This window comes from Ambystoma mexicanum, chromosome 4q, assembly GCF_040938575.1.
Source record: "Ambystoma mexicanum isolate Mex_15411 chromosome 4q, UKY_AmexF1_1, whole genome shotgun sequence".
Lineage (NCBI taxonomy): Eukaryota > Metazoa > Chordata > Amphibia > Caudata > Ambystomatidae > Ambystoma > Ambystoma mexicanum.
In genome coordinates, this window is record NC_090928.1 from 688,807,552 (window position 1) to 688,823,363 (window position 15,812).

The 15,812-nt window shown below is 47.9% G+C and overlaps 1 protein-coding gene across 1 annotated transcript in view; it reads left to right on the plus strand.

Moving 5' to 3' along the window:
* MCM8 (minichromosome maintenance 8 homologous recombination repair factor) overlaps window positions 1-15,812 on the plus strand; it is a 1,532,371-nt gene that overhangs the window by 1,488,801 nt on the left and 27,758 nt on the right. The window contains exon 18 of the mRNA XM_069608271.1: window positions 7,804-7,993. Within this exon, the coding sequence (XP_069464372.1) occupies window positions 7,804-7,993 (190 nt within the window). The remainder of the gene's footprint in view (window positions 1-7,803; window positions 7,994-15,812) is intronic.

Genomic DNA, 15,812 nt, shown 5'->3' on the forward strand with positions numbered 1-15,812 from the left:
CAATACCATGGCACTACCTGCTGTTAGGTACAGTTTCAGATGTAAATTACACTTTATATTTGGACTTTGGAAATTCAGTTATACCACGAGGTGAGATTATTCACTGTTTCTAAGTTCAACAGGGTGATATTATTCACGTATTCTAGGTTTTAATGTTCTAATTGCAGACTAGGCTGCAGATATGCCGTTAGGCAATTTTGAAATGTAGCTAGACCATAGAATATGCTATTAGGCAGACTATCTAGTTGCACTACAGCCGAGTTACATTAATAGGAGGACTTTCTTCTAGCAGGCTTGGATACAAGTATGCTATTTAGGCAGAACTTCGAATGTAACAACACTGCAGATGTGCTTATAAGTGGACTTTTAAGCACGATTTAGGAGGACTTTCTAAATGCGAATTATGACCCAGATATGCTATAGGGCAGACTTTCTAAGTGCAATTATGACACAGATAATCTATAGGGCAGAATGTCTAGACTTTGGCCCAGTGAACGTTATTAGGGACACTGTTTAAGTTCCGCTATGCCAAAGTGATGTTGTTATATACACTTATAAATCCAACTTTGCACAGAGAGGATATTAGACACACTTCTAAATTCAGCTTTGTACCGCCAGGATATTAGGCATACTTCTCAATTCAATTTTGCACAGCCAGGATATTAGGGATACTTCTAAATTCAACTTTGCCCAGAGAGGACGTTGGGCACACTTCTAGATTCGCCTTTGCACAGAGACGATATTAGGCACACTTCTAAATTCAAGCAAGGCACGCTATTGGGCATACTTCAAGGTTCAACTTTGCACAGAGAGGGTATTAGGCACGCGTCTAAATTCCAGCAAGGCATGCTATTAGGCACACTTCTAAATTCAACTTTTCACAAAGAGGATATTAGGCAACTATGTACAATTTTGCACACCGAGGATATTAGGGATGCTTCTAAAATCAACCAGGGCACGCTAATCGGTACACTTCAGAATTCAACTTTGCACATAGAGGATATTAGGGACACTTCTAAATTCAACAGAAATAGGATCGCACAAATAGGATATTAGGCGACCAAATTAAGCTTTGCACAGAAAGGATATTGGGGATGCTTCTAAATTCAACACAAGTAGGATTGCACAAATCGGATATTTAGGCAACCAAATTCAGCTTTGCACAGAGAGGATATTAGGGATGCTTCTAAATTCAACACAAATAGGATTGCACAAATAGGATATTAGGCAACCAGATTCAACTTTGCACAGAGAGGATATTAGGGACGCTTCTAAATTCAACCAGGGATGCCTCTAAATTCAACCAGGGCACGCTATTAGGCACACTTCTAAATTCAACTTTGCACAGATAGGATATTAGGCACACTTCTAAAAGCAACTTTGCACAGAGAGGATGTTAGGCACACTACAAAAGTCAGCTTTGCACAGAGAGGATATTAGGGACGCTTCCAAAATCAGCCAGGGCACGCTCATCGGCTCACTTCTAAATTCAACCAGCGCGCGCAGTTGGGCACACTTCTAAATTCAACCAGGGCACGCAATTAGGCAGACTTCTAAAAGTCAACCAGGGCACGCTATTAGGTACACTTCGAAATTCAACTTTGCACAGAGAGGATATTAGGGATGCTTCTAAATTCAACACAAATAGGATATTAGGCAACCAAATTCAGCTTTGCACAGGGATGATATTAGGCACACTTCTAAATTCAACTTTGCACAGAAAGGATATTAGGCCCACTTCTAAATTCAAGCAAGGCACGCTATTAGGCACACTTCTAAATTCAACTTTGCACAGGCATGATATTAGGGATGCTTCTAAATTCAACCAGGGCACGCAAATAGGCAGACTTCTAAATTCAACTTTGCACAGAGAGGATATTAGGCAAACTTCTAAATTCAACTTTGCACAGAGAGGATATTAGACACACCTCTATATTCAACTTTACACAGACAGGCTATTAGGCCCACTTCTAAATTCAGTTTTGCACAGGAAGGATATTAGGCACACTTCTAAGTTCAAGCAGGCACGCTATTAGGCACACTTCTAAATTAAGCTTTGCACAAAGAGGATATTAGGCACACTTCTAAATTCAAGCAAGGCACGCTTTTAGGCACACTTCTAAATTCAACTTTGCACAGGGATGAGATTAGGGACGCTTCTAAATTCAGCTAGGGCACGCAAATAGGAAGACTTCTAAATTCAACTTTGCACAGAGAGGATATTAGGCAAACTTCTAAATTCAACTTTGCACAGAGAGGATATTAGGACACCTCTATATTCAACTTTGCACAGACAGGATATTAGGACCACTTCTAAATTCAACTTTGCACAGAGAGGATATTAGGCACACTTCTAAATTCAAGCAAGGCACGCTATTAGGCAACCTTCTAAATTCAACTTTGCACAGAGAGGATATTAGGGACGCTTCTAAATTCAACCAGGGCACGCAAATAGGCAGACTTCTAAATTCAACTTTGCACAGAGAGGATATTAGGAACACTTCTAAATTCAAGCAAGGCACGCTTTTAGGCACACTTCTAAATTCAACTTTGCACAGGGATGATATTAGGGACGCTTCTAAATTCAACCAGGGCACAGAGATAGGCAGACTTCTAAATTCAACTTTGCACAGGGAGGATATTAGGCACACTTCTAAATTCAGCTTTGCACAAAGAGGATATTAGGCACACTTCTAAATTCAGCTTTGCACAGGGAGGATATTAGGCACACTTCTAAGTTCAAGCAGCGACGCTTTTAGGCACACTTCTAAATTAAGCTTTGCACAAAGAGGATATTAGGCACACTTCTAAATTCAAGCAAGGCACGCTTTTAGGCACACTTCTAAATTCAACTTTGCACAGGGATGAGATTAGGGACGCTTCTAAATTCAGCTAGGGCACGCAAATAGGCAGACTTCTAAATTCAACTTTGCACAGAGAGGATATTAGGCAAACTTCTAAATTCAACTTTGCACAGACAGGATATTAGGACCACTTCTAAATTCAACTTTGCACAGAGAGGATATTAGGCACACTTCTAAATTCAAGCAAGGCACGCTATTAGGCACCCTTCTAAATTCAACTTTGCACAGACAGGATATTATGGACGCTTCTAAATTCAACCAGGGCACGCAAATAGGCAGACTTCTAAATTCAACTTTGCACAGAGAGGATATTAGGAACGCTTCTAAATTCAAGCAAGGCACGCTTTTAGGCACACTTCTAAATTCAACTTTGCACAGGGATGATATTAGGGACGCTTCTAAATTCAACCAGGGCACACAGATAGGCAGACTTCTAAATTCAACTTTGCACAGGGAGGATATTAGGCACACTTCTAAATTCAGCTTTGCACAAAGAGGATATTAGGCACACTTCTAAATTCAACTTTGCACATAGAGGATATTAGGCACACCTCTATATTCAACTTTGCACAGACAGGCTATTAGGCCCACTTCTAAATTCAGCTTTGCACAGGGAGGATATTAGGCACACTTCTAAGTTCAAGCAGGCACGCTATTAGGTACACTTCTAAATTAAGCTTTGCACAAAGAGGATATTAGGCACACTTCTAAATTCAAGCAAGGCACGCTTTTAGGCACACTTCTAAATTCAACTTTGCACAGGGATGAGATTAGGGACGCTTCTAAATTCAGCTAGGGCACGCAAATAGACAGACTTCTAAATTCAACTTTGCACAGAGAGGATATTAGGCAAACTTCTAAATTCAACTTTGCACAGAGAGGATATTAGGACACCTCTATATTCAACTTTGCACAGACAGGATATTAGGGCCACTTCTAAATTCAACTTTGCACAGAGAGGATATTAGGCACACTTCTAAATTCAAGCAAGGCACGCTATTAGGCACACTTCTAAATTCAACTTTGCATAGAGAGGATATTAGGGACGCTTCTAAATTCAACACAAATAGGATGTTAGGCAACCAAATTCAACTTTGCACAGGGAGGATATTAGGGACGCTTCTAAATTCAACCAGGGCACGCAAATAGGCAGACTTCTAAATTCAACTTTGCACAGAGAGGATATTAGGAACACTTCTAAATTCAAGCAAGGCACGTTTTTAGGCACACTTCTAAATTCAACTTTGCACAGGGATGATATTAGGGACGCTTCTAAATTCAACCAGGCCACACAGATAGGCAGACTTCTAAATTCAACTTTGCACAGGGAGGATATTAGGCACACTTCTAAATTCAGCTTTGCACAAAGAAGATATTAGGCACACTTCTAAATTCAACTTTGCACAAAGAGGATATTAGGCACACTTCTAAATTCAAGCAAGGCACGCTATTAGGCCCACTTCTAAATTCATCTTTGCACAAAGAGGATATTGGGCACACTTCTAAATTCAACTTTGCACAGAGAGGATATATTAGGCACACATCTAAATTCAAGCAAGGCACGCTATTAGGCACACTTCTAAATTCAACATTGCACAAAGAGGATATTAGGCACACTTCTAAATTCAACTTTGCACAGAGAGGATATTAGGCACACTTCTAAATTGAAGCAAGGCACGCTATTAGGCACACTTCTAAATTCAACTTTGCACAGAGAGGATATTAGGGATGCTTCTAAATTCAACCAGGGCATGCAAATAGGCAGACTTCTAAATTCAACTTTGCACAGGGAGGATATTAGGGACGCTTCTAAATTCAACCAGGGCACGCAATTAGACACACTTCTAAATTCAACTTTGCACAGGGAACACTTTCTAAATGCAAACTACTCAGCAATAGATTAGCTCTGGGTTCAAGTGGTAGGAAGGTATGGCGTGAAGTAATTGCTTCCGACCCCGCCCTTGCCACACTTACTTATTGTTGTCTTCTTGCTTCTCATGCGGATACCTGCAGATACCAACTGGAGCCGTCCTTTGCCTCAGGTCCTTAGCCGATGGGCTGCCGGGCAGAGGGCTGCCCTAGGAGAGCTGGCAATGGAGGGGAATCCTCTTGTCTGGATCAATCAGGGTGGGTGTGTGCGGGATGGGAGGGGCGACTAGTAGACAGGAAATGGGCCGGGGAGGAACGTGCAGGGGAGAGGGAAACCCCTGGCACGAGCCCTACTGAAAATACACACCAATAATACCAACGCTGTTTGCTCCAACCAAAAGGGGGCAGCAGCTCTACTCGCCTCGCTCTGGATGGAAAGAGCCGAGGGATCGAAGCCAGCAGGACTACTCTGTGCCACAGGGATGGATGAGCCAATCAGGGCAGTGTGGGCGGGATGGGAGGCTTCCGACTAGTAGTCAGGAAATGGGCCGGGGAGGAACGTGCAGGGGAGAGGGAAACACCAGGGCACGAGCCCTACTGAAAATACACACCAATTATACCAACGCTGCTCACTCCAGCAAAAAGGGGGGCAGAAGCTCTACTCACCTTGCTCTGGATGGAATGAGCCGAGGGATCGAAGCCAGCAGGACTAGTCTGTGCCACAGGGATGGATTATCCAATCAGGGCGGGGTGGGCGGGATGGGAGGCGGGAGGGAGGGAGGGCCGACTAGTAGTCAGGCGCTCTTGCTCCCTTTCACTTTGCCAATTCTCAGCTGGACACCTTACAGAGACTTTCAATTGAGCACACACGCGGTGCTGGACCACTCTGTCAAAGGTATTGTATCTTGGTTACAAAGTTAAATCACTCATCAGCAGTTTAACTTCACTTGCGTTTCTTATCACAACCATTTTAATAATGTCTTGCCATATTGCCTCTTGTGTTAAACTGCCATCTTGGAACTGCTGTTTCCTCGTGTGTTCTGCTTCACTCAGAGTGTGCTCTCGTGCTCCGCCTTTTATCCGTGTGGGGAAATGTAATGGAAGTCAGATGTGTGTGATGATCAGTAATTACTTGACCTTGCCTGACCATTGTTATGGGACACGTCAGGTATACAGCTCAGGTGTTAGTCCGTTTTCTCTCCAAGCGGGCTGTCCGTGAGAAAGTGTTTGTGTTGTAAAAGGGGGTGGGGTAAAGTTCCTACGTATTCTACTTGGTAGGATGGGGAAAAGGTTCTACAGCAGAGGGGAAACCGGGTCTCCCCATCCGGCGTTCCACTTCATGAAGACCCCTCACCCCTGTGATCCTCCCGCACTGGTCCACCCCCAGGAACCGGATCAATGGCTGCGTCCTGCCCACCTGGATGACAGATCCCCGGGGACTAGTGGGTGGGACACCTTCTGGTTTCTCACACCCCGGACCTTCTCACCAGAGAAGGGAGGGCAATTCTGCTTCAGGACCCACAGTCCGTGAACCTGAGGGCATGGCTCCTGCAGCCTTAGAGTTTGGAGGTTATGGTTTACCCGCAGAATGAAAGGACATCGGGGCCAGAGCCTCGTCAATGTTGAAGTCTTACAGACATAAATGGAATTGCTTCTCTGTGTGGTGCCGGGCTCTGCAACTTCTACCATACTTAGTTTTCTTGGCCAAAGCAGGACTGGCTCACGCCTCTATCAAGGTGCATCTCATCGCAATATCCAGGTACAACAGGTCCCTGTGCAGACCTTCTCTGTGGTCTCACAGGGTTATCAAGTAGTTCCTCAAGGGTCTCTTCAGGACTTTTCCACTAGAGATGGCCCCTTCCCCGGCTTGGGAGCTCAATGTTGTGCTCACTATTCTCATGGGAGCGCCCTTCGAACCTATGCATCAGGCCAGCTCAAGTTTCTCTCGTGGAAAACAGCTTTCCTCGTGGCTATCACCTCGGCCAGGCGGGCGGGTCGGGGAGATTCATTCCCTGTTTTACAAGCAGCCTTACTTGTCTTTCCACGCTTCAAAGGTTGTACTGCGCACACATCCAACCTTTATGCCAAAGGGAGCCATCAGAATTTCACCGCAACAAACCTTTGGTGTTAACTGTTTTCTTCCTGAATCCATCGTCAGCAGCAGAAAGGGCCTTGAATTCGCTGGAAGTTGCTCTTACCCTGAAGTTCTACATGGGACGTACGAAGAATTTTCAGGGGACTTCTCAGTTGTTCGTCAACTTTGGACCTGTAAATCAAGGAAAGGCCTTGCCGAAGCATCTCCAGGTGGCTCTCCAGCTGTATCATGCACTGTCATTGACTAGCAAGCAGACCGCTGCCAGGCCGGCCGAGAGCCCACTTCACCAGAGCAGCAATGACATCTGCAGGGCTGCGACGTGGAGGTCCAGGCATACCTTCATGAGGTTCTACTGCGTCGACAGGGATTCCAGGGAGGAATCCCGAGTCGGCCAAGCAGTGCTACGCAACCTGTTTGTTTGAGGTGAGCCTGTTCCTGAGGTGAGTGTTAATTGCTTCTGTTAAGCCTTGCCACCTACTGTGGTTGTGTATGTGTACTGCTGTGTAATTGTTATTCATGAGCATGTGAATCCATGGCAGACCCCATGCTGGAGAAGGTTTAAGTTACTTACCTGTAACGGCATGTGTCTGGCATGGATTCACATAGTTACAGGTAAGCAACCAAAGGACTTGGATGACCAAAGTATGAATAAGACATACAAGTTATGTTGCCTTACCAGATTATCTCCCTAACTTGGTTCAGACCGTGGTGACTTTCTGCGATGAAGAAGTGATAAATTATGACAATGGGGCAAGGTTGTAGACTCGTATGACAGAAAGAGAATGGCTGACATCTGCATATTTTTGGAGATTCTAAGTTTGCAAACAATTTGCTAAAATAATATTTCTTTACCATTGTGTTGCTGTTGTGATGTCATTTTAGAGAACTTAACTGATATTGTGATTTAAAGACACATTCATATTCTGGCCAATAAATGCATTTCTTTTCATCACTTCCGTTCTTTTGGACTTGTAGTCTTCTAGGAACATATTCAGATGAATTTGGGAAGTTGAACTTTGAGCGTTCCCAGCATGGCTCTGGAATGAGCAATAGATCACAAGCAAAAAGGTTTGTTTCTGCGCTCAACGGAATCGCAGAAAGAACATACAACAACCTCTTTGAGTTTCAACAGCTTCGTCAGATTGCAAAGGAAGTGCAGATACAGGTAAACCTCTTCAGCGCACAGCCTTTGTATTGTCAGGGCATGTTTTCTTGCTAGAACACCCAACAACCAAATCATATCTTTGACTTACCATGGTAGCTAGATTCAAGAAGCTCCCAGTAAAACATGTCTGTCACAACCTCTCTTGGTCATTAAAGCGCATTATGGAATGTCACGTATTTCTCTATTTGTTTTTGCAATCTGTTTTTTTTATTTTAGCTGTCTAAGTCTCACACATCGCAGTTTATTTTTCTGTTTACCTGTAGCATATCCTTAATTTGTTGTTGCATTGTAAATGCTGTGTCTATGACATCTGTATTCTGTCTATGACGTCTGTAAAATGTCTGTATCTTACTCCTACGTCCTGTCCTCGTTTCTCCATACTGTATGGGCGTCCCTCGCTAGGGACGGGAGACAGAACCTTTTTTTACCTGAAAAATCATCTTTCCCCTTTACATTTAGATGCGCGCGTGGGCACGGCCCTGGGAGCATGGGCTCATCTGACTCCACCCACCAGCCCCACTCCCCAGTCCTCTTTTTGGCATTGACGGGAACAGACTGCTTTCACCAGCACTCCTGGTTTAGCGCTGCGGCCTAGTAATTCCACACACTCTTCCCCGGGGAAAGTACTTTTGTCTTCTTTTTCTTCTTTTCAATCAGGTACTACTCTGTCCTCTGGCGCCACGCTCCTCTGCGGCGCATATCGACGTTGGCGGGCTTCAGCAGGTGTCCAGCCTGACAGGGGCTCTTCCCTAAATCCGACCCCCACGCTCTCTGCCTCCACTGCCTTGGCCCCGACCACGGCTGGGAAGGCTGTACTGTGTGCGATGCGCTGACACTGCACGCTCTGAAGAACAGATTAGCAAGGTGGAGGGAGTTCTTTGAGAGGTCGCCTCCAGAGGACCTAAAGGCGTTCGTTAAACAGAAGACCAGGCCCATGGTAGGTGCGCTTTTCTCATCCGCACCCTGCAAAGGCGACTCCTTCCCCAGGAGGCGCACGAGCGGGAGGGACCTATCAGGTCCTAGTACTAGCATAGATACCGGGGCTGCTTCAGCTACCGGCCACCAGGCAGAGGGGTTGTGAGATCCTACCAGTGACTCCACTGAGGGACGCAAGGTTCTATAACCGGTTCTCAACCCGAGCTGCTACACCCTAATACCATATTGAAGTTTGAGGGGGCGCCTCTACGCAGCACTATCGGCGCCACAACCGAGGGCACTCTGCCTACCAGGGCCCACCCTGAGGTGCAGGGTAGGCCTCAATCTCCAGCGTCCTGGAGGAAGCTGGGCCCAGCGCAGCAAGCGCCACGACGCAGGCACGTTATATGCAGCCAGACAAAATGTCAGCGTGCCTGACACCATCCCCCTTTGGGCACCAGGTAGGGGAATGAGTTTCTAGGTGGGACTGGTCATCGCCTGGCACTTGGCCCAAGGCATATCCATCAGTGTTGCAAGGCAGCTACACCTCGCCAACCGCAAGACAGGGTGCGGCCAGGTCTCAGCAACCTCAGTGCCCCGCGCCTATGCCTGCTCCACCAAGCGCTCCTCCAGCCTGTGAAGACTCTCGTGAGGTCCCCGCAGATGGGCATCAGCCTTAGGGATGTTATCAGGGACATGCTCCCTCCGGTACAGCCGCTAGCACCCACAGCCACCCTGCCCTTGTGTGCTGCTCCTCCGGGCCCAACGCAGCCCTAGCTGCCTGTGCCAGTCCCTACCACACCGGCTTGCATGCCTCTAGCAGTCACAGCAGCCCCTTATCCGCTCCCGCAGCAGCTTCTGGTGCCTATTACTACGCTACAGCTCCCTGCTCCTAGCACTTCTCCAGCTGCACCGGACCAGCAGGACACACTGGCGGACACGGATGAAGAGGAGGACCCTGACACGCCATTGTTGGCCAAGGCCTTTCACGAACAGCTGGCGGGCCTGGCTGAGTATTTATGGATCCTACAGCCAGAGGTGCAACAACCAGAGGCGGAGGTATTGGAAGAGGTTCTCACTCTACGCCCCACGGCTAGAATGGGAATCTCGATGCAAAGGATGTGGTGGTGCTTGCCAAAAAAGGATGGCTCAAGCCACACTCTACACAGCCTACCAATAGGCACCTCAACGCCAAGTTTAGGCAAATGGATGGGGACCCCCCTCTTACTGTCGGCGCACCCCCAGCCACACTCTACAGTGATTGCTGCAGCTTCACTCTACTCGAAGCCACAATCGTCCTCGGCCACATCAGCCTCTGCACTTCTTGGTAAGGAGAAGATCCTGGAAGCATATGGAAAGAAATTCTATTCCAACACTTCTCTTCATCTGCCCCAGTCCAATGCAGATGCCATGCTTGCTGCGGTCAACCAGAGGCTCTGGCGAGAGATCGCCGATTTCCTTCCTGAGCTCCCTCTGCAGAGCCAGGCATCCTTCAAGGATGGGCTGGCTGAAGCCAAAATAGTAGTACAGGACATAATGGAGTCCACGGTGGCTCACATTGACACCTCAGGGCGTGCCATATGTATTGCTACCGACATGAGAAGGACGGCCTGGCTACGAGCTACAAAGTTCAAGTCTGATGTCCAGGAACATATACTGGACCTTCCTTTTGAGGGGGGCGATCTGTTCCATTCTACCATGGACGAGGAACTTGATAAGAAGAATAGTTTGCAGACTGCCAATACCTTATCGATCCTCACTAAGTCCACCCCAAGGCATATAGCCAGGCGCACCAGCCCTCAGACAATGGTTGGTCTTTCGGGGGCTTCAGGGGCTTCCAGGAGAGATGATCCTGACAACCGGACAGATCCCTGAGCCAGCACAGGCGCAAGCAACACAAGGGGGCTCACAAGGGCTTTTTCCAGTCCCCCTCCTCAGCCCCAGCCTGAGAGGGCAAAAAAGGATGATACAGCCACCCGGATCCACAAGTCTCTGGTGGGGGGCAGGCTTGCCCTTCACTCTCAATTCTAGCGGACAAGGTTCACGACTCATGGATCCTTTCAGTAGTATCCACAGGCTTCTGGCTACCAATTCCTCCTTCTCCTCTCTCCTCCCACAGATTGTACAGCAACTCTGTTGGCGGAAATTTGCTCGCTCGTAGAGAGTCAGGCAGTGGAGGAAGTCACAGCCTCGCAGAGGGGTCTGGGCTTCTATTCACAGATTTTCACCATACACAAGAAGAACCAGGCTGGCCTGAGAGTTGTGTGGGACCTTTCCACCTTGAACCTTTCCCTTACTCTCAAAAAGTTAAAGATGCTTACCCCAGCGCTTATAGCAGACACATTGTGTGCAGGAGACTGTATGTGCTCCCTGGATCTGAAGGATGCCTACCCACATGTCGCAGTCTGGCAGTCCCATCAGTCCTTTCTGAGGTTCAGGATCATGGGTTTTCATTTGCAGTACAAGGTTCTACACTTTGCCCTCAATTTGGCCCTCTGGGTCTTTACAAGACTGGTGAACGCGGTGGCAGCCCTGCTCAGGGTCACCACATCTACCCATACCTAGAGGACTGGCTCGTCAGGACGAGGTCTCCAGGGGCAGTCCACTACACCTTGCTCCGCCCTCATGAATACACTACACGAGCTGGGATTTTCCATCAATCTCAAGAAATAAAAGTTGGAGCCCACGCAGAGTCTAGCCTTTCGGAGCCTTATCTGGAATACGAGCTCCGAGAGGATTTTCCCCTCAGAGGACAAGATCGCAGCCATCAAGAGGGCCACAGGGCATTTTCTCTGCAGAGCAGTGACCTCGGTGTGGTGGTACCAACACCTCCTGGGTATCATGGCGGCAAGTCTTCCTGCTGTACCCCATGCGAGGCTCAGGATGAGGCGCTTGCAGTTGCACTTCGCAGCCTCCTGGAGCCAGGAGAGGGGTTCCCAGGGGGAAATGGTCTGCATTTCTCATTACCTCCACCAGGATCTAGTCTGGTGGAGCACAGACAACAGCCTGCATATAGGCAGGCCCTTCCGGCAGCCAGCGCCTCAGGTCACTGTCACCATGGACTCGTCCCTGGAGGGCTGGGGAGCTACCTTGGGCAGCCACACCGTCAACAGGGTTTGGTCCCGCCAGGAGCAGGTGGCTCACATCAACTGGCTCGAGTTGATGGCCATCTGGCTCGCTCTCAGAGCCTTCATCCCGATGATCAGCGGGAAGTTGATGCTTATTCAGACCAACAGCTCCACCAGCATGCATTACATCAACAAGCAGGGTGGCACCAGGTCTCCTCCCCTCTGCACTCTAGCAGTCGACATTTGGGAGTGGGCTCTGGTAAACGACATGCACCTGGCAGCAATACACCTCCTGGAGGAATCTAACCTGAAGGCGGACCGGCTCAGCAGGCTGGGTGCGTACAACTACGAATGGCAGTTCAACAAGCAGGTCCTTCAGGGGTCTTCGATAGGTGGGGTCATCCTCAGGTGGACCTCTTCAAGACCTGGTACAACAGGAGGTGCCCCCAGTTTGCGTCCTGGCAGGGACAGGGCAGGGGCAGCATGGGCAACGCCATGCAGATCCAGTGGAACGACATGAATGCGTATGCCTTCCCTCCAACCCCCCTGGTCCACAGGGTAATCTGCAAGATCCGGGAGGCCCGGCACCTACGTATCATCCTGATAGCTCTGTGGTGGCCAGCAAGACCATGGTTCTCTGAACTACTCAGCCTGTCGGATCAGGACCCGGTGCACCTTCCATTGGGCCCAGCACACCTACTCTCTCAGCAGGGAGGGACGGTCATCCACCCCGCCCCCCAGAATTTAGCCCTCAGAGTGTGGTTCCTGAACAAGTCACACTGAGGCATCTGCAGCTGTCGCAAGCTAACCTAGACATCATACAGGGGGCAAGGAGCGATGCTACCAGGAGCCAGTACAAAAGCAGGTGGACTAGGTTTTGTCACTGGGCAGAATCAAAGGAGGTCGATCTGTTGACCTGCACACCTCACACACTCGAGGTGCAGGTAGACACATGCTGCACCTATCTGGTGGCTATTGGAGCCTACAGGAACTCGGAGGAGGAGGTATTTTCTTCTTCTCATCTGGTGGTTAAAAGACACTTGGCGGGCCTGAGCAGGCTTTATCCGCCCATCAAGAAACCACCCCATGTTGGGGACCTCAACGTGGTCTTGGGCTCCCTGGCGCATACACCATTCGAACCTATGGCATCTGCAGACATCAGGCTAGTCACCATTAAGACGGCCCTACTGGTGGGCCTTACCTCGGCACGCCAGATCATTGAAATCCAGGCACTTCAGAACCTTATACTACTTTTCATAAGGACAAGGTGGTGCTTAGAACTCACCCCGCATTCTTACCTAAGGTTGTCTCCTTTCTTTTCACCTGAATGAGGAGATAGTGCTACCAACGTTCTCTGTGACCCCAAGGATGACGCTCAGAGAGTTTTGCACTGTCTGGACGTCAGGTGTGCGCCGAGATACTACCTGGACAGGACCAAGAGTTTCCGCAAATCAGATGCTCTCTGTCACCTTCAGTGGGTCAAAGCCGGGCTGTCGGATCTCCAAGGCTTCCATAGCAAGGTGGATGGTTACGGCCATCAAAGAGGCATACAAGGGGCAGCACAAACCTCTTCCAGCAGATATGCATGCCCACACAATCAGAGCTAAAGCCACGGTGGAAGCGTTCCAGTGGCACGTGCCGTGGCAGGTTATCAGCAAGGGGGCAACATGGGCTACACCCTCAGCCTTCTGCAAGCACTACTGATTGGACGGTGGCTCCAGGTCTGACACGACATTTGGTCAGGCAGTGTTAAGAAACTTGTTTCCTTAAGAGAGCACCTCTCCACCCTGGGGCTACATTCAGTTGTACTCGCCCATACAGTATGGAGGAAAGGGGACGGGACGTAGGAGTAATTATAAGTTACTCACTGTAGTGACTAACGTACGTACTAGTCCATAGCCCCCTTTCCTCCCACCACCCCCCCTAATAAAATGGGTGTCATTAGGCAATGGTAATATTGTCGACGCGTCAAAGGGGACTGAGGAGTGGCACTGATAAGCGGAGTCAGGGGAGCCCATGCTCCCAGTGCCACGCCCCTGCACGCATCTCGATTTAAAGGGGAAGATGATTTTTCTGGTGAAAAAGGTTCTGTCTCCCGTCCCTAGCGTGGGATGCTCATACAGTATGGAGGAAAGGGCACTATGGACTAGGAGTATGTTAGTCACTACGGTGAGTAACTTATAATTTTCTTTGGTTTTACCTTTTTTAATGACTTGCATCTTCTTTTTGACAATGTATTCAGTTAAAATGCACACATTGAACATTCCAAAATATATACAACCGAAAAGGATTCTTCAATTCAGTCATCTTTTAGCATTGGGCGATTGCTACAAATATGTGACTATAACCACCAACAGATGTGTTTCATCTCAAACAGTTCTCATTTCAATTAACCCCAATTTAGCCATTTTACCAAAGTCAAATACACTCAAAATAGTATTTTCTGCTGCGTTTACTATACATTTAGGTCAGGGTCATGTGAAAGTAAATCTTCTACAGATTTTGGTAGTTAGCCTTGTGATCTCCAAATTTAAGTATGTGTCAGGTTGCAGATCTAGTCCAGTATTAGAATTGAGTGTAGGGTTCACTAAATCTACTCCTAGCCTAATTCACAAGCAGCGTTAGGGTGAAAGGAATCACCTATTGCTGCTTGACTCCCCTCCTGAGAAGGGTAGCATTCGAGCCCTACAAAGAAGGGGTTACACACAGCTCGACATTACCCTTCCTTTGCCCTGACACATACACCTGAGCTTAGTGCGACAAGCTAACCCTTCTGACGGCGGGTTATCATCTCTTGAGGACTCCACAAGCTCCTGTTGGTGAACCTACATGCCAAAAGAAATCTTGTAAATCCAGGCTTGTATGCCACAGAGAACTAGAAGCTTCCATGAGCTATCTACTGAGAGAATTATTCTTGTTTGCTTAAAACGAACAATGTTGAAACATTGTTATAACACAGACAGTGTGTGTGCTACTTTGAGTTTTCAGGCATCGTTGCCGAAGAAGTCCAAAAATAAATTTTGCAGGACCCATCCCCATAGAAGATAGCCATTTTCATTCACAACAAACCAGGGAAAACAAATGTGAGTCTTCCATGTGTTGCCACAGTGTAGCAAGCATTGTTCTCCTGTGCCATCACACATTGTAGTAGAGGAAAGGTTGCAATTTCAGCATCACCAACAATTGGCAATTGAAAATACAGTTTCCTTTTATTCCCTAGGCTTACCATAGGGTTTCAGAATGAAGAAAACGCACACTGAGTCTATGGAGACACACAGAGAGAAGCAGGCAGCCTAACGGTAGAAGGATGATAACACCCCACAGTCAAGATCAATTTAGATTTCAAAATGGCTACTGTCCCTTATATCACCTTAGGCCAACCCTGTGTGAGACCACGTGACCTGAGCACATGGCTCAATAAGGGACCAGCACATCCCTCACTACACAAGTGCAGGCTACCCATCTAGGGCCCACCCAATGGGAGGAGCAACAACCTGTTAAAACTAAGCCAGCCCAGATTTTGTCAGTCCCAGGAAGAACTTCGATGTGGAAGGCCCCTCCTGGCAGACCCCAAATTTGGAGACTTGGTTTACCCAAGACAGACCTGGATAGAGCTGATCAAATGAGAGTAGCACATCCTAGGAGCCCTCGGCCAAGAATATTCCAGAAGAAGAAGAAAGTAAGATGGCAAAGTGCTACAGAGAGGAATCGGGATTCCTGATGAGTAGTAGCTTAAGGGAAGCAGGGAAAGTGTTACCATCTGGGGAGAGAGAGTGAGAAAGTGACAGTCATGGAGAAAGAATAGAAGAGACCATTGGAGTTATTTGAGAATAAAG